At 41.5% G+C, this 19,438-nt stretch overlaps 1 protein-coding gene across 1 annotated transcript in view; it reads left to right on the top strand.

The window, feature by feature from the left end:
- Nucleotides 1-19,438, top strand: part of CLVS1 (clavesin 1) — a 154,507-nt gene that overhangs the window by 119,586 nt on the left and 15,483 nt on the right. Inside the window, exons 3-4 of the mRNA XM_037167433.2 lie at nucleotides 9,306-9,416; nucleotides 12,316-12,551. Of these exons, the coding sequence (XP_037023328.1) occupies nucleotides 9,306-9,416; nucleotides 12,316-12,551 (347 nt within the window). The remainder of the gene's footprint in view (nucleotides 1-9,305; nucleotides 9,417-12,315; nucleotides 12,552-19,438) is intronic.

Raw genomic sequence — 19,438 nt, 5'->3', positions numbered from 1 at the left:
CTTGATCAGTTGGGGCTTTTGCCCAACTGAGTTCCTAATGAACACATTCTCTCCTCCCTCAGGCTTCCTACTGATATGCGTGAAGTATTTGGACTGTGACTGCTATTGCATGAGCCCTCCATTTCCTTGCAAATAGCTGGATATGTGACTTTCACACTAATGACTGCAACATAGTATGATAGATACCCATCACCATGAAATACAGCATTTTTAGAAGGCTCCCTTCCATCAGTGAACCCCGTTTATGCTGCTGAAAATGTTTTATCTGTTTGCTTTGATGTGGGAAATGGATGTCATTAGTAAGACATGCATGAACTGAAGAGATAAAACCAAACTTCATGCTTGTGTCTTTATGCCACCTGCTGACCTACATATATACAGGTACATGCATAAATGGATGACTTCTGTTAAGGCTCTGAAAGACACTCAGAGCTATTAACCGGAGGGAGGCAAAACATCTGAAAGGCAGCTCAGGTGCTCATCCTCTCCCTTTTAATCTTTGCCTTTGGCTTTCAAAGGCATCTTAATAGATGTGGAAAGTTTGCAGCATTTGTGAGTTTGAGTTGTCCTGTTTTGACTTCCACAGCAGAGCAGAAGAGGTGAGAAAGGAAGAGAGTGAAAGAGGGCAGCCAATGTGAGCCAAACTCCCCAAGCTTCACAGGGCAATGCAGTTTTGAGGGCAGGTGTGTTTTGAAGTGATGTGAAGTGTGTTAGCCTGCAGGCATTACACACTTAGAAAATGATACGGTATCCAGCAGGAAACTCAGTCAACTGCCACTAGGAACATCTGTACTTGATTATCAAAGAAAGAGAGGAAATAGTTCTGCCTCTATCATGTTGCTCCTACATCCAGATCAAACACAAGAAAAGGCAACTGAGGGATGCTTAAATAGTGCCGTGTGAAAATGAAGTGCAAACAAAGTGCCCATTAAATACAGAAGCAATTTCTAATGGACTGCAAGAGTCACTTAATGGCACCCAGCACTCCCGAAGAAAACAGAGAAGAGCTGCTTAGGAGGCCCTGCTGTGTACCTTGTGCCTTACAGTTTACCTGGACATTTTTTGTTTAACATTCCATATGGGGCACAAAATATCATCCTTAGAAATGCTTCTGCTATACTTAATATAATGGCTACTTCTTTTTGGGGGAGTGTTGAAGTTGTCACAATAATTATATTTTTAAATTTTAAGATGACCGTAGCTTCACATGCAACTTGAGAAATAACACAGAGAGATTACCTATAGCCTTTACTTAGTTTCCCACATTGATAATGTCTTGCAGAACTAGAGAATATCATAACCAGAGCACTGATAGTGGTACAGTCAGATCCAGAACATTTGCATCACAAGGATCACTCCTGGTGATCTTTTATAGCCACACCCACTTCCATCAACCCTTACCCAACCCTTAATTCCTAGCAACCACTAATGGGTTGCTTTTATAATTTTGTCATTTCAAGAATGTCATAGGGTAAATGTAATCATATAAGTGACCTTTTAAGGTTGTTTTGTTTTCACTTGGCAAAATTCTCCAGAGATTCATTCAGATTGTTGTACATGTCAGCAATTGTTCCTTTTAACTGTTGAGTGGTGTTCCATGGTATAAATGTACCAATTTGTTTAACCCTTCACTCACTAAAAGATATGTAGGTTACTTAACAATTTTGGGCTCTTGCAAATAAATTGCTATATTTTCTCCCAGTCTGTAGTTTCTCTTTTCAAGTATTTCACAGAGTAAAAGTTTTAAATTTTGACAACGCCCAATTTATTATTTTTTTGTTTTCTAGATTATGCTTTTCGAATCAAGCCTAAAATCTCTTTGCTTCATCTGGGATGCTAAAGGTTTTCTCCTATATGTTTCTAAAAATTTCATAGTTTTGTTTCACATTTAAGTCCATGATCCACCTCATTTTGCATGAGGTATATAGTTTGTCAGTTTCATTTTTGACCTGGGGACGAACAATTTTTCTAGCACTATTTATTGAAAAGCGTCCTTTCCTCCCCAGAAATCTTTGCACCTTAGCCAAAAATCAGTTGGGCATATCTATCTGTGTTGTCTTATTTCTGAGTTCTCCACTCCATGTCACTGACCCATGCTTCTTTCCCTCTAATACCACCCAGTCTTGATTGCTGTATCTGAGGCTTAAAATTAAATAGAATGATTCTTTCCATTTGATTCTCCTTTTCAAAATTGTTTTGATTATCCTACAGTCTGTGCTTTTCATGTAAATTTTAGGATAATACTAGCAATGTCTACAAAATAATAATCTTACTTATTGATAGGTACTCCATTAAACCTGTCTATCAATGTGAGGAGAATTGACATATTTAGTATGTTGTCTTCCAAGTCACAATATAATATGTCTCTCAATTTATTTAAATATTTATTTCTTTCATCAGCATTGTGTAGTTTTCAGCATACAAATCCTAGATATGTCTTGGTAGATTTGTTCTTAAATATTTAATTTTTTGAGGAATTGTAAAAGGTGATATATTTTTAACTTTGATGTCTCCATGCTTATTGTTAGTATATACAAACACAATAGATTAATTGTATGTTTCTTCTTCTATTCTGCAACATTGATGATGAAGTCACTCTTTAGTTATAAGAGTTGTTTTTTTTAATAGGTTCTTTAGGGTTTTCTGTGTTGATGGTCATATTATCTGCAAATACAGACCTATTTTTCCAAGAGCATTTTAAATCAGAAGTGGGTATTGAATATTATCAAATACTTTTTCTGTATCAGTTGATGATCACAAGAGTTTTTCTCTTTGGTCTGTTAATATGATGGATTGCTGCTGTAAAAGCACATGGAATTTAACTAGGTATGGTATGACACACAGACATGAAAATGACTGTCACAAAAGAAGAAATTAGTTCTATTCAGATCCCTAGAAATAAGGGCATGGCACACCACACAGCAGGGGGCACATGGGGAAGCTCCAGGATTAGTCAAGAGGCAGAGGACACGAGGAGGAGAAAGCTGGGGCAAGAGGCTTCATTGTGGTTTTCATGGGAACGAACAGGCCAGGCAGGGAAAGGAGGCTCAGCTGGTTGAGTATTGACTGGTTTAAGTATCAGTAGGCTTCTGGGTATATGGCCTGTCCCTATCTGGCTACTACCTGACCTTAAGAAGGGTAATTGGGGCAGAGTGTATGAGCACAGTAGATGAGGCAGTTGGGAATCTGCATGCCTGATGAATTAGTTTGCGTATAAAAGGAGTGCTCTCAAGACTAGTCATTTACTACCACTAGTAATTAGCTAACTGAGGTGTAGTCCCTTTGTAGTCAGCAAGGCACCAGACATCAAAACTTCACATATAGAAACTAGAAAGTGTGGTTAATACAATAGTTTAATTGATTTGTAAATTTTGAGCTAGTCTTGCATCCCTGAAATAAACCCCACTTGATCATTGTGTATAATTCTTTTAAACAAAGTGCTGAATTCTAGGATTTCCAGCCAAGATGGAGTCATAGGTAGATAAACTTTGCCTCCTCACACAACCAAAAGAGGGAAAACAACAAATTTAAAAACAAAAAGTAACCAGAGCTGCCAGAAAATCATACTGCATGGAAGTCTGACAACCAAGGATTAAGTAAGAAATGTTCATCCAAACTGGTAGGAGAGGAGGAGATGGGCAGCTGGGGTAGAGAGAAAGCATGGCAAGGCAGCAGCTAAAGGACCAGGGCAGGTGAGGCATTGTCTGGTGGTCTAGGCGGCCCCACATTTGCATGTGGATAAACTGGGAGGAAAAATGGGTGAGTGAGACAGACCATGCAACCCAGGGTTCCAGTGTGGGAAATAAAGCCTCAAAACCTCTGACTATAAGAATCTGTGGAGGTTGAGGCAGTGTAAGAGACTTTCAGCCTCACAGGAGAGTTTGTTGGAAAGACCCATAGGGTCCTAGAATATACATAAACTCATCCACCCAGGAACCAGCACTAGAAGGGTCCAATTTGCTTGTGGGTAGAAGAGGAAGTAAATGAAAGCCAGCTGAGAGCTAAGCAAGTAGCATTGTTCCCTCTGTGACCTCCCCCCATGTACAGTGCCACAACACAGTGATGCAGGTTTCCCCCCAATACCTAAGGCTCCACCCCTTACTACATAATGGACCCGCTGAAACATAAAAATATGGCCCAAATGAAAGACCAAATCAAAGGTCCAAAAATAGAACTAAGTGATGAAGGGATAGCTAACCTATCCCATGCACAATCCCAAACACTGGCAATCAGGATCCTCACAGAGTTCACTGAGTATGTGAGGAAAATAGAGGAAGAAGTGAAGACTATGCAAAGTAAAATAAAGGAAAATGTACAGGGAACCAAGGGTGAAGGGAAGGAAACCGGGACCCAAGTCAATAGTTTGGAGCAGAAGGAAGAAATAAACATTCAAGCAGAGCAAAATGAAGAAACAAGAATACAAAAACAATGAGGAGAGACTTAGGAATGGCCAGGACAACCTTAAATGTCCCAACATCTGAATCATAGGGGTGCCAGAAAGAGAAGAGGAACAGCAAGAAATTGAAAACTTATTTGAAAAAATAATGAAGGAGAACTTCCACAATCTGACACTGGTTTCCGGTGTCAATTTCCAGTTTATTTCATTATGAACAGGGAACACACTCTGTATGATTTCACTTCTTTTAAAATTGTTGAAGTTTGTTTTATGGCCCAGATATGGTCTATCTTGATATAGGTTTTACAGGCAATTAAAAAACAAAGTGTGTTCTTTTGGTGCTGGGTGAAGTGTTTTAAACACACCAATGAAATTATGTTCATGAATGGTGCCGCTGAGTTCTTTTATATCCTGCCTGAATTTCTGTCCAAAAGTCTATCTGCTGTCGATAGAGGGATATTTAAGTCACCAATAATAATTGTGGAAGTGTCTATTTCTTCTTTTACTTCTACCAGTTTTTGTTTCATACACATTGCAGCTGCTATGGTTATATTTGAAGTGAGTTTCTTTTAGGCACCGTGCATAGTGGGTCACATTGTCCAACCCACTCTGTCAATCTCTGTCTTTTAATAGGTTAATTCAGACCAATTTAAATTAATTATTGATCTAGCTGGGCTTAAGTTAGCCATTTTATGTTTTCTTTTGTATTTGTTCTCTCTGTTCTGTATTTCCATTTTCTCCTTCCTGCCTTCCACTAAGTTACTTGTACTACTTACTAGTGTTCTATTTTTATTTATCTGTGGTGTTATTGAGTATAAATCTTTGTATAGCTGCTTTAGCAATTCTGTAAGTATTGCATTATACATATATAACTGATCAATCTATTGACATAAAAGTTTTAGGAGATCAAGTCTAAAAACTTTATCTCCCTTTCTTTTCTCTCCCCAATTTATATGACTGTCTTAAAATTTCCCTTACATACATTTGGAACCACATCAGACAGTGTCATGACTTTTATTTCAATCAGAAAACTGAAGAAGAAAAGAAAAAAACCTATCACATTTAACTGTATTTTTGGTTGTTGTGTTCTTCCTTCCTTCCCAATGACTCAAGATTCTATTTATCATTTTCTTTCTGTAGAAGAGAACTTCCTCAAACCATTCTTTTGGGGTGGGTCTACTGTCAACAGATTTGCTTGATTTCCCTTCACCTGAGAATTTCTTAAACTGCTTATTCCCAAAGGATATGTTGTTGGATACAGCATCCTAGATTCATAGCTCTTTTTTTCAGCACCAAAAAAATATTGCACCACCTCCATCTAGCCTCCATGGTTTCTGATGAGAAATCAACTGCCATTTCAAGATCATTTTTTCTCCTCTGGCTGCAGTCAATATTTTGTCTTTAGTTTTTGAATATATAGTTATGATGTGTCTTGGCATCAGTTTACTTGAGGTTCTACTCTTTGGTGTTTATGTAGCTGCTCCCAACTATAGGTTTAAGTTTCTTGCTAAATTTTGGAAGTTTAAAGACATTATTTCTTGGTGATTCCAAGTCCTGCGCTCTTTCTCCTCTTTCCAGGACCCTGATGTCACAAATGTTAGATCTTTGTCGTAAGCCCAACAGGTCCCCAAGACTCCCCTCATTGTTTTCAGGCATATTTGCTCTTTGTTCATGTAGGATAATTCCTATTGTATCTTTAGTTCACTGACTTTTTCCTCTGTCCTTTCCACCCCCACTGTTGAGAACACCTGCTGAACTTTTTTGTTGTTGTAATAGTACTTTTTGGTTCAAAATTTTATTGTGTATTTCTTTATATTTTATATTTCTTTGCTAAGAGTATTTGTTTCTTTGCTGAGATTTTTCTACTTTTTCATGTGTATTTATAATTGCTTGTTAATTTAAAATCTTTGTTAAGTAATTCTAACATCTCTGTCATTTGGCATGGACCTCTATTAGTTGTTTCATTCAGTCTGAGATCTTCCAAGTTTTTGGTATAAATAATGATTTTTTAAATTTTAAACTGGACATTTTATGTGAGTGAGAAATAAAGCTTAATGGTTTTAAATAATGAAAAGTGGAGCTTGTATGTTGTATTACTATAGTGTAATATAGCCCTTCCTGAAGGAGAGCAAATAGTAAGCATATGTCTTTAACACTGAGAATATGCAAAATTTTTCTTTCCTTCTTTTTTGTCATTCCAAAATTTTTCATTTTTTTCAAATAACATTTTTATCTACTTTTTATTTTTTAGAGTGGGTTATTTTTCTAACAAGGAAATAAATAAAAGTAATTTAAACTAGGGGGAAAACCAAATTTCATTCTTTGAGCATTTATAATTTGAAACAATACTATATTTTTATTGATAAATGCATGAAATATGCAAATATTAATACCATTTTGTGGAACCCAGGGTGTGTTCTCAGTGCATACTCTTTAGTTGCTAAGAACACAGAACAACAAAGCATTACACTGCCATTGAATCAAGGTGTACCATCTGGAGCTGGGTCTGCTCCAGCCCCTAAGAAAAGCACCTCCCTGAGAGTGGAGGGACCTCTTGGGGTCCTGAGAGACATTTGTGTTACAGACAATGTCCCCTCTAGTATGCTGATGAGCCCGGGCTACAGGACCAACAATGGTGGGTGTAGGGTTGTATGTGCTCATTTTCCCTCCATCACCTTTCTCTTTGCAAAACACACACACATACGCAAGCATCATTATTATTAATAATATGGCCAGGCTCATTTGAGAATACCCAGAATATTTGCACATTGCCTTTATTGCACAGAAGGCTTTTCATATGAGTTTTATAGATAAACCTTGAAGGAAAGTGATCCTGTTTCTAATCTGGCCCAAACCCAGAAGTCTGAGGCATAAGATTTTCCATGCATGTATCTGCACATGACGGCTGGCTGATCTGAAGGAGATCACTAAAAGCCCAGTGTGTCTTGGAGCTGGAGGACTCGAAGCCAAGGCCAACTCTAGAGAGAACTGACAGGATCTCGGGCCTGTATTTTATCTTTTAACCTCCTCTGGCACCAATAGAAGACAGTTTTGATGTCTTTGATGACTGATGTTCCATAAACTAAAACCAAGGGCCTCTAGATATTTTTAAAAGGTTAATCTTTTCTTGGAAATTTTTGCCTATTGCCCCTTGAGTGTTACTTACAATTTTCTTCCACTTTACTAACCTAGAAATGTATAATACAACAGACTCTTAGCAGAAATAAAAATCTTATTGGTCTTGTTAAAAAAGACTATAAAACCCAGGACTTATAGATAAACCGTTTCTTCTTGTTCCTCTTTTAAAGTGCCTCAGAACCCATGTTTAGTGTGTGGGAAAATGAATTATACTTCTGAATAACAAGTTCCAAAGGACCAAATCAAATAAAGCTACAGCCTGGCACTCACTACAAAGGCAAAACTTTGGGGAATGGCTTTTTTTTTAACCAAAGAATTTTTAGATCCCAAATTGTCCCCCAAAGAGAAGAGGAAAGACTATCTTATTAAGAACTTTTGCATTTCTCAATTCATATTTGGAACAGTGAGAGATTCTGACAAATGTGCCAGTTAGTATAAACGGTCTCTTTACCCTCACTTGGTGGTTTCATCAAGGTTTTTTACTTAAAATAAAGGAAACAAAAAATAAATAAATACCCTGCAAAACAAAGACCTTTATTGAAATTGTCTAGTGTGGACTGCAAAATATTTAATTTCTTTGTACTCTGTAAAATGTCTAGATAGAGGCAAAATTTCTTTTAGGTTTTTCAAATTTCAACCCTTCAGCACAGTTCTTGCTGAAATGTGAAAGATGGTGAAAGATCCCGTACACGCTGAGGGTTCTGAAAACAAGTTAATAACCCTCTTCCCACGTTCCTAAAAAGGACCCCAGCAAGGCATTTCAGACACTGCAGGAAGCAGCTCGGCTGGCTGAACCCTGAGCTCTAACAGCCGGGCACTTCTGCTTTCCTCTCAGTTTGCTGACAGTTGACAAAATTATTCGTTGTAGTGAAATTGATTGCCAACCCACTTGGCAATTCAAATGGCATTAGACGTTCCTTCTCTTTAAAAATTCTATTAACCAGGATGAGCTGTCTGGGGAAGTCCCTGGTCGGGACCTCAGGACTTGGTAGGTCTGTGGGATGAGCTCACACTTTATGAGCCAGGTCCCTTATCCAGCTTCTCAGCTTCCGAAACACAAGCTTGTGCCCTGATATGGATTCCAAAATTGGAACCATTTTCAAAATGCTCTTATTTCCTGATACTTACAAAATGTGTCGATCTGCAGACAAAGAGGACCTTCATTAGGGGAAGTGACTAGCTGTCAATCAACAAGTATCTTTTCTCTGGGTTCCACTGTGTAGGATGCAGGGTGAAGTGAGGACTCAATTCAGTAACCGGCGTAAGGTGCTAGTATGGGTAATGTCGGTTCCAGAGAGCCTTCGAAAACCTTCTCCAACCGCTTGCTAGGGAGCCCTCACTCTCTCGGGAAGTACAGGCATTGTCATGGTAATCCGTGGGGAGGGTTGGAGCAGAAGGGCAGGGAGATCTTGTGGTCTGGGCTCCTGGGTTCTGAAGCCTGGGTTCCCCCTAACGCCACAGAGAATCCTGACCTCCTCCCACCCAGGCTGTATTCACTCCTGCCTTTTGGGCAGTAGCATAATTGCGACTTGGAAAAGGCAGTCCTGATACCTATGCAGGATTTTTAAGTTGTGGAGTCAACAGGGTGGGGCGGGGGCAAGGAGAATAAAGGAAACCTTAACAGGTGGGAAGCTGTACGTTTGCTGTCTTTTCCCGCCCTCAGCTAGGCCTTCAGTTAGAAGACGCAGGTTGTTCTCCGCACTGCAGCTCAACGGGCCCAGCCCAACCCCGAGCGCCTGCTGACTGCCCTGTATTTCTCTCTCCACCCCAGGACAGCTTTCCTGCTCGCTTCGGAGGAGTCCACTTTGTCAACCAGCCCTGGTACATTCATGCCTTGTACACACTCATCAAGCCATTTCTTAAGGACAAGACCAGGAAGCGGGTAAGGGAAAGAAATGCCCAATGCCTAATAGGAATGAAGCGGGGCCAGGTGGGGGGCAGTGAATTGCAGCATCCTTCCCCTCAATCTCTCACTCTCTCCTTCTCTCCTCATTTTTCTCTGTGGTTTTCCTGCTTTTCTACAGTCCCTGAGCATTTGAGCCTCAGCTGGAGTTTGAAAATGGCCTGGATTCAATCAATAATTTAGTAGAACTGGGTTATTTTCAGAGTCCCAGTGACAAACGGAAGGAAACGGTGAAGCCATGCTGCAAACACCAGATGCCCATTTTACCGTAAACGATTCTGGGAGCGATGGGGTCAAACAGCTTCCTGTTATTGGAATATTTTAATAGCCAGCATTTTGTCCTGCAAATGTAATATCATGATGCAGAATATTAATAGTTTATTTTTCCCCGAGGACACTTGGGTCATAGCTGCCAAATCTATCACCTTTGAGGCTGGGGAAACATTCTTCATTAGAAATAATAATGAAGAAGGCTTTTAAAGTCTTGATTATATCAGCTGATGACATTTGAGAAGCTGGCCTTGTGTATGGCTTTCTGATTAGTTGAGAAACTGAACATTCGCTGACCGCTCTGACTCTATTTCCTCATTTGTAAAATGGGGTTACTAATGCCCACATGACGGAGCTGCTGGGGTAATTAAATGTGACAGCACAGGAAAACAGGTAGAAGGATGCCACACATGTAGGAGAGATTTGGTGGCTGTGATTTTTTTTTTTACCATTTAGCTCCTTTTTCTTTCAAGCTTTCTGATGTCGGCTACTTTCTTGGGTCGGGAGCCACACCTCCAAAGGGTACCTGGCCAGGGGCATTCTTACAGCATCTTAAGTGTACCCCTCTACTGGAGGCCCCCATGCTAGGGGAGAGCTCTGAGTATTGTGTGGAGAATAATGATGTGAGGGAACCCCCCCTGCCATGCACCCCCCCATCCCAGTCTTTGGGTTCCTAACTCCCAGACCTCAGATGCTTCCAAGTCCTTAGGAACACTGCACTAGGGTACAAGGGAGTCATTCTGCTGTTACTAAACAAACGTGGGATTGGGAATTAGGACTAGTCAGCCTCAGGAGGGAGAGACATTCCGGGACATTTTGCAATCTGTCTGGGGCTCAGGACAGTGCTAAGGACAGAGACGTGCTCTAGACTGTTTCCAATATAGCTTCAGGCTTCCCACTGGCTTCATCTTCTACTCAGGAAGGAGCCAGCAAGAATTCCTCCCACCAAGCAATCAACATCTGGCACTGAGCCATAGAAGGGAGTTTCTGGAGCTCAGAGTGCAGAACAGAATTGTGCAGGTGGAACATCCAGTGTCCTCCCTGTTGAGCTTCTCCGTCCCGTGGAACCCGCAGGGAAGGGCCAGTTTCCAAAGCCCTCCTCGTCCTTCAAAGAACCAGAGGTGTGGAGTAGGTGGATACAAATGTTCGCTCTTAATAGTAGGCGGGCGTTTAGGTCCAACTTTTCTACATTTCAAATACTGCAGTTCCTCCTGTGAGGTGTTTTTCAAAAGCCAGAACATGTGAATTTCTTCAAAAGAACTAATTATTATTAAAATTTGGTCACACCCAATCCACTGTCAGAAAATGTACCGTGTTCTATAGTGCTACAGCTTTTTTCTGAAGAATTTTAGCACTTAGCTTCTTGTCCCTTTCTTCTTTAAATGATGCCATTACATCTAAAGTTAAAACCAGTACAACAGAACAAGGTAATAGGTGTTTATTATATACTAATAAGGTATCCTGCAATATAGTATACTGTTAATATAGTCCAATATAGTACTTACATGGTATGTTATGATACTGTGTTTACATCTTTTGCAAATCACATGTACATGTTATAATGATTAACTGGGGGGTGTACATTTGTGATGGCCCTATACTTAGTGTATTGAGCCTGCAGTATGAAGAAGTGTGGAAACGAATGTCATTACGCAGGTGTACTTTAAATACACTTCCAGGAGTCAACTCCTAAATTGCAGGCAGTGGTAATTATCAGCCTGTGGCTTATCTATCCACTTTATGTGTTTGCATAAAAATACTTCTAATTTGGGGGTGTTTTCTCCCCTGCTTGACCAATTTCCCTCACCGTCCATTACATTACATGTTTAGAAGCTGCAGACCTGTTTGGTGATTAGCCCTCAGACATGATTGGGAAGTAGCTGCAATACTATTTCACGATTAAGTCCCAGGCCACAGTTGTCAATTTCGTTGACTAAGAATTGATTGAACTTTTACCTTATGCCCACATGACCCCAGAAGCTATGAGCATATTAGAAGAGTAAGAAAATACCATCTTTTTCTCTGGGCATCTTTCTCTTCCTTTTGTCCAGCAAAGCATAAAGGAACGAATCACCATAAAATAGAAGTCAGCAGCTCATAAGGAGTTAGTTGGGGGCAGGAAGTCGGAGAACCTGAGCAATCAGGTGTCTCTGGGACAGACTTGGGAAGAAGCTGCTGCGTGTTGCGGGCCTGGGAATAATGGGGAGCGTTGAGGAGGAGCAGAGGGCGGAGAATGCTCCGGGGGAGGGAAGAGAGTGATACAGAGGTGCGTGGAAGCGGTGGCGGGGGCGTGGGTGGCCTGCTTCACTGCTCTTATCCCTAGTAGGCATAATTAGGGATGACTGTCTCTGTAAATTTTGGGCCACGGCCAAATAACACCCAATTTGTTCCTGAACTTCATTTTTAAGGATATTAAATTGGCCCCTTTTCTGAGCAATAAATTAACATTTCATAAAGACAGAGCCGTAGACATGAAACTGAATGCCTCCTTAAATACTGCCATCCACAGCAGCATATCCAATTTGTCATTGTTCAATTGTGTATTAGCTTACATACTCGGTCATATGTTTTGCATTTCTTAATCACTAACTATTTTCTTTCTTTCCAGATTTTCCTGCATGGGAACAATTTAAACAGCCTTCATCAGCTAATACACCCTGAATTTTTGCCCTCGGAATTTGGAGGAACCCTTCCTCCCTATGACATGGGAACTTGGGCGCGGACATTGCTCGGTCCTGACTACAGCGACGAAAATGACTATACTCACACTTCCTACAATGCGATGCATGTGAAACACACATCCTCCAACCTGGAGAGGGAGTGCTCACCCAAGCCGATGAAGAGGTAAGGCCTGGTTCATCAGAGGCTCCCAGGCACAGGTCAATGGGCATTTTTGATTTGGGCCTGCTGTCGGTTAAGTCATTGAAAACTTTGATGGGCACAGAACTTTAAAAATTTGCAATAAATACATTCTTAGCTGATTTCATCAGATATGGAAGCAAATGGGGCTTGGATGACCCAGAAATATTGTTGTCCTGTTGTATTAAAAACAACTTGGAAAGGCTAGGACCTCACTTTGCCATGGTTACAGCCTGAGTCTCTAAGGAGTCCCTTACTAATACACATGGACTGAGGTGCTGGACCTTTGAGACAGAGTGGATGGAAAAGCAACTGCTAGAAAACCGCCCTACATCCATGTATGTGGGAACCATTTATTGAGCATTTAAGCTGTAGACGCTGATCAGACACTGGGAGTACAAATAAGATTAAAACGTCGAAAGAATGGAGAAGTAGCCCTGGGGGAGGCCTGCCCAGTAAGACTTCCAGGAACCTATTTTTAAAGTGGTGATGTCAGGCTGAGCTCTGAAGGATGAAAGTCACCAGCCCAGGCTTTAAAAAAAGGGGGAAAGACATTCCAAGCAGAAGGAGACAGTCAGAGGCTTCGAGGCATTAGAGAGATGGGACGTTCTATTGTGGCAGATAGGTGTGCAGGGGTTGGGGGATGACGGTGGACAGGTCTCAAGTTCTAGGGATTGTTGCATCCAGGTGGTGAGGTACATTGTATGCTGTGCCATGGAAGAGGATTTAAAAAAATTGATATGCAAATAATATATAAGCGCTGTCTTATTGTAAAAAGTAAAACCTTATTTTTAAGGCTACATTCTCCTTCAACTATTCTCCTTACTCCCAATCTCTCTCCATAGGTAACTGCTGTTGTCAGGCTGGGGAAGACCCTTCCACTCAGTTTTCTATACAGTATGGTGTCTTCCTTGGCTAGGGCTGCAGTGCCACAGTGCCACAGACTAGGTTTCTTAAACAACGGAAATTTATTTTCTCGTGGTTCTGGAGGCCAGAAGTCCAAGATCAAGGTGTTGGCAGGGTTGGTGTCTTCTGAGGCCTCTCTCCTTGGCTTGTAGGTGACCCTTTTCTCCTTGTGTCTTCACACACTCATCCCTCTTCTCATATGGATGCCAATCATGTTGGATTAGGGCCCACCTCCCTTGACCTTAATTACCTGTTTAAAGATTTTGTATCCAAACATAGACAGTTTGAGATCCTGAGGGTTAGGACTTAAACATACAGATTTTGGGTGGATATACTCCATCCCATAACTCATAGTTATATAACATTTTCCTGTTAGTAAATCTAGACTTAGCTTATGCTTTCAATACTGCATAGCACTCCAGAAGATGAATAAATGAGATTAGCCATTTCCTTTTGACGGACATTTAGGCTTTAATCTTCTTCTCCATTCCACACAAGGCTCATTGAATGTCCTTCATATGCCTGTTCGTTCTCACAAGAAAGTACTTCTGCGTAGACTTGGAGCCCGAACTCGCCGGGGCAGTGCGTGTGTGCACTTTTAATTTTAGTCCACGCTGCCTCGAGGCTCTCCAAAGCAGCCATACTAATTGACACTCCCACCAGGAATGTGTGAGACTCTCCTTCCCCAAACTCTTGAAAAGTACTTAATATTATTTAACTTTTAGTTTAATCATAATCCATTTGGTGGGACAACTCAATATCATTGTTTCCAGTTGGATTTCCCTGTCAGTCATAGTTAAGCAGAGAAATGATATACTAAGGTCTGAGTTGTATAAGCCTCATGGAATCAGCAGGGAATGGAGATGACTAGCTGTCAGAAGGCTGATGCAGGGCCTCAGTGGGCAAAGGATGGTCAGAGCTGATGCAGAAGCAGTGGGAGACTGGCAGAATTCTGCAGAGGTTTGGGGAAGGAGGGTGTCACCGAGGGGGTCTCCTTGGATAAGTGGGCTTATGTTGATGTCCCAAGACCAAGAAAGTGTCTTCAGGAGGAGCATCTCTTCATTTCCTGCTTCGTTGGGAATATTATACTCAAATGCCTAGAAAGCCTCTCTTCTGGGACTGGAAGCCTGTGAAAATGCATTCATTGGCTGAGAGGCTGGTTCTGTGTCTCTACAGTGAAGGGACTACCTTGATGGTATGAGTGAAATTGTCTGGTCTGGGTCCTGACTTACTGTCAATCAAGGGGATGCTCAATACAGAACATTGTAACAACTCAACTCACTCTACTAACACTGTTTTGGGTACTCTACTTACATTGTTAAGTCTTTAAGTCCTCACCACAGCTACATGAGAAAGATAAAATTATTATTCCCATCTTACAAATGAGGAAACAGACACAAAGAGGTTAGGTAACTACCCAAGGTCACACAGCAAGTGAATGGCCAACTTGGGATTCTGACCAATGCAGGCTGGCTGCATGCTCGTGTTCATGTCCTCTGTAACATTAAGCACACTGCCTGCTTTTCCTTATACGGTCTATCCTCAGTGCTAGTGCCAACCCTCTCCCAGCCGCTCACGGGCAGCGATGATGACATCTCATGCAGCCTGTCCCTGCCTGATCTCTAGAGTCTTAAATAAGGCCATCATACCCTTATATATGTCTGAGCTTCCAAAGTCAAGTGGTATAAAATAGGAATGTGCCACTCCTCAGGTGACCAGGCACGAAGTTACATCTCTTTGACCAGATACAGCCTGACTCCAAGTTTCACCCCTGAGCTGATGTTGAGGGTCAGTGGAGGTGATGGATTTCATTATTATGGTGAGAGGGTAAAATCTTTATCTAATTCTTATTTCCTCTTAACAGTGTCGTAAGAGTGTAACTCAGTGTCCAACATGCAGCGGGTATGCTTTGCATGCTTGCCACGTATGAATTAATGTTTAATGAAAGATGCTATCTCCAAAATCCATCCTTGGTGCATTTATCCAGTTGCTTCAACCAAATCATTAGCACTCAGATGGAGAGTTGATTTACCCTGGCTTTCCCAGTGCTGTAATGGATCCTGCCTTATAAGATCCTAGTAGAGGAGATAAGACCTGCACACAAATAACTGCAGCACACTACAGAACAGGAGAGGCATTGTACTTTAAAGGAGGCGTAAGGACCTTCTAAGCGTTCTAAGGAAGCATCCACTAATTTCAACCAGGAAGATGTTTGAGAAGGCCTCGTGGAGGGATTCATAGCTGACCTGGATTTTGGAGGTGCAGAGGCATGAGAGGGATGCCACGTTGCCTACATATTTCATAGCATTACTGGGGCCGCCAAGGTGTCCTGCTCATTCTTGCTGCCTTTGCTGCAACATCTTTGACCCTTTGCTTGGGTATTTGAGGCATCATCAGGATGGACAGTGAGAGGATTGGTACCGCAGTGACAAGGAGGGACAACTGCTGCTGTTGGGCTGTGCCTGCTATCAGGTGCCTTACTGACTAAATCTGCAGTAACCAAGAAAATTACAGGGATAGAGGAAGCACCATTCACAGCATCTTTTGATCCCTCAGAATCTACAGGGACATGGGAAAATCAAACGCAGAATTGGAAGAGGCCTTAAAGGTCACTTCTGTTTCCCACCTGATACCGTTGTCAGTTCTGTAGCACAGGCTGTCCATCCAGCCACAGTTTGCATCATCCAGAGACAGGAAGGCAACTTACGTGGCAGTGTGTTCCCCGTGGCATGGCTCTAGGAAGTACCTCCCTATTCTGAGCCTGATGACCTGGGTCTGTCTTCTGGAATAATGCTTCTACTTCCTGTGAATGGGTGTTAACTATAGTCCTAACCCCTGCCATTGTCTCCAGCAGTCCAGTTATTCCTTCTATTAATTTTCCAAGTAAGCATTCAGGGCTAAGAACTAAAAGAGAAACTGCAAGCTTGATAATAGTGGAGCCATGGCTCCTTCTAGAAGCCAGGAAATTACAATGGCACAAAAGCACATTTTTTCTTCCCTGGTGCAGCAAGTGAGCTGAATGGAGTTATCGCTACACCCAGCTGTGATACGGCCTCACCACCCAGGCCAAATGGAATCATTCCGAGGAAAAGCAGACCCAGGGTGCCTTTGAAGACACACAGAGAGGTGTTTAATGTGCAGAATCCCTGACAGGGAGCAGTGATTTTGCACACCCATGCCTTATCCATTCAACAAATATTTAGTGAGCATCTCCTCCATGCCGAGATCTCAGGCCTCTGTCTTGCATGGAATCAAAAGGCCAGTGTCAGTAAAACACCTCAGTAAAAAAAAAGTGACAGTATTATACCGCTCATGCAGAAGAGCACACACATTACATTTTGGCTATGAATCCCTTCTGAATTTCCCAGTTGACAGTTTCCCGTAGCAATGATTCCGTTTCCTACGTTACATACAGGGATGGGCAGAAGTAGGCTTACATTTGTGAGTACAGTGAAACAGTTTATTCTTGTACTATTATTTATTGATTCTGTATTATTTTCCATGCAAACAGCTCTAAACCTCCTTTTGTGTACTCTTGTATTTACATTTAAAGGTGTTTGTTCCCAAGTTTTTTTTGAAGCTACATCATTTCACCATGCATACAGGGAAAATGTTCAGTTCTTGTAATTATCAGACAGGTCAGGGTTAGATTTTGTTGCAGCTAACCACAGACAAAGTTGGGCTGAGTATATGTAATCATTGCTGTTTTTATTTATTTATTAAAAATTTAGTACTTATTAGAGATCCAGAAAATTATTTGTGAGAAAAAGGCCTAGAAAACCCATACTGCACCTCTACTTAAAGAATGGCCCCAATCTTCAGATCCACCCCCGTTGGTCATTCCTACTACCCCATGCCGTCAGTGAGCAAAGGGGCCAGTGCTTTGCGGTCTTGTCCAGCTGTATCATGATAGGATTTCGTTTGGTCTTTTTGACCACATGCCTTCCCCTTATATCCCCTAAATACCCCTCCTGGACCTCGTATCTAAGAAGTGAGAAGGTGTCATAAAGACATTGTTAGCTGTCTGATTTTTTTTGGAGGGGCTATGGTGGGGAGAACATTGGGAAAAGCCTGGGTCAATTTCAGATTTCTGAGCCAGAAAGAAATTTTAGGCCATGCTGCACCCTCTCATCCCCTGCCTGGGTGGTAAAAGTCAGTTCAACTGTTTTTTGCTGTCAATAGAATTGGCCATGACCTTGGTGATCTTTCTGCATGTAGCCCTCTTTTTATGGGGTGAATGTATGCGTTTTCTGGGTAACTACTCATTTCTGGCAGAAGCAATACATCATCATGAAATACAGTCCACACGAAAAGAATGAGGGGTGACAGTGTGGGAACAGGAGGACCCTTGTTTTCTAAGCAAAAAAAAAAGTCCTGTTTTACTGCGTGGCCTGGGAACAGACATCCCATATGGACATTCTGTTCAATAAAATTACCTAATGCTCATTTCTTAATAAAAGAATCAGTCTCTGTTGGTCCCTAATTGTCTTGTGAGGGATTTCCAGTAAAAAAATAATGGAACTTCTTTATTTTGGGATGTTATTCCTACTCAGGCAACTAGAGACTTTGCTTCTAGAAGCAAAGACCTCTTGGGGAAGTCCTAAATGCCCAGAGTTTTATGCAGATTTTTGGGTACTGTCATATTTCACAGATCTGAACAGGAATTTGTTAACATTTCTTAAATAACAATAACAAAAAAATAGCCCCTTAGCGTCATCGTTGCTTGTGTATCTGGCTGAGAGACAGCTTTGTCTTCTGGGGCAGAAATGAAGGAGCCATCTTCTATGAGCACAGCCTACACAGCCACGCAGCATCGAGGGAAAGGACAGCGGTGCAATGAATTTGGTCAATAAGAAAATGAATGAAACTAGAAAAATGTTTTCTTTTTCAAGAATGACATGACAAATTCTGACATAAACTGTTCTGAGCTCCTGGCAAAGTGGAAGTTGGGTTGAATTAGAGGGAAATGAACACACGTGGGTGAACTGCCTGGGTACGGTTTCAAATTCAAGCAGCCTGATTACTCACAGTGTATGTTCTGAGAGAGACTTGTTTTCCCAAGCATCATGTTCAGATGCAAGTACTTGGGAAGGGAGATGGAGTCTAGGCAATAAAAACAAAGAACATTTCATCCGTGCGAGCATAGTGCTGTTAGTAAACAAACATTTTGCTGGATTCCAATAATGCTGATGCTGTGTATGTCCAATGTCTAGCCAGCAGTGAATCTCTCTTACAAGCCTGAGTGATCATAGTATGTGATAAAAGTCTCTTTGCAGTGTCATTCTGAGAACCGGGGTGCTGTCTGTATACACAATTACAGTTTCTTTTTAGATTTAGGCAAACCTTGTGGTGGGGAGCATTTGGGCTTACTGCATCCACACTGTGGTGTGTGATTCTCTGTGTCAAGGTCATAGGGAGTGTTGTGGAGCTTCCAGCATCTCACTGGAAACTCCTGTGTTCCTGTCACGGTGGTGATTGGCCCGGGAGCCCTGCTGTACTTTGCTCCCCTGCTTTTCAGGGTGGGCTTTGGAGGTGCCATGTACCACATCCTAATCCCTGCCTACATGCTGATGCTTTGTGACTTTGACACGGTGGTTACACTTTTCCTCTCTCTGTCTTTATTTTACAATTGTACTCAACATGGGTCCTCTTCATTTTCTTCTACTGATTTTTTTTTAGTTATGTGACCTTGGGCAAGTTACTCAACCTTACCACACCTTGGCTTCCTCAATTATTAAATGGATATAACCTCAGGGGTCACTTTTAGAGTTGAATGACGGAACACGCAGTGGTGAGAAAGTACACTGCAAAGCACTATAGAAGAACAGCTCGGTAAATGGCACTTTCTTCCTGAATGCTGTACATAAGGACTTCCATTTTGTAGAATTTTGATTTATTTCCCAATGGAAGCTTCTCCAAACAATGAAAATTCTCAACCTCCTAACACAGAAGCAAGTAATAATTAG

Source organism: Artibeus jamaicensis, unplaced genomic scaffold, assembly GCF_021234435.1.
Source record: "Artibeus jamaicensis isolate MK-2021 breed Jamaican fruit bat unplaced genomic scaffold, CSHL_Jam_final scaffold_916, whole genome shotgun sequence".
NCBI lineage: Eukaryota > Metazoa > Chordata > Mammalia > Chiroptera > Phyllostomidae > Artibeus > Artibeus jamaicensis.
Note: the sequence above shows the minus strand (reverse complement) of the source record. Positions and strands in the feature narration are given on the sequence as shown.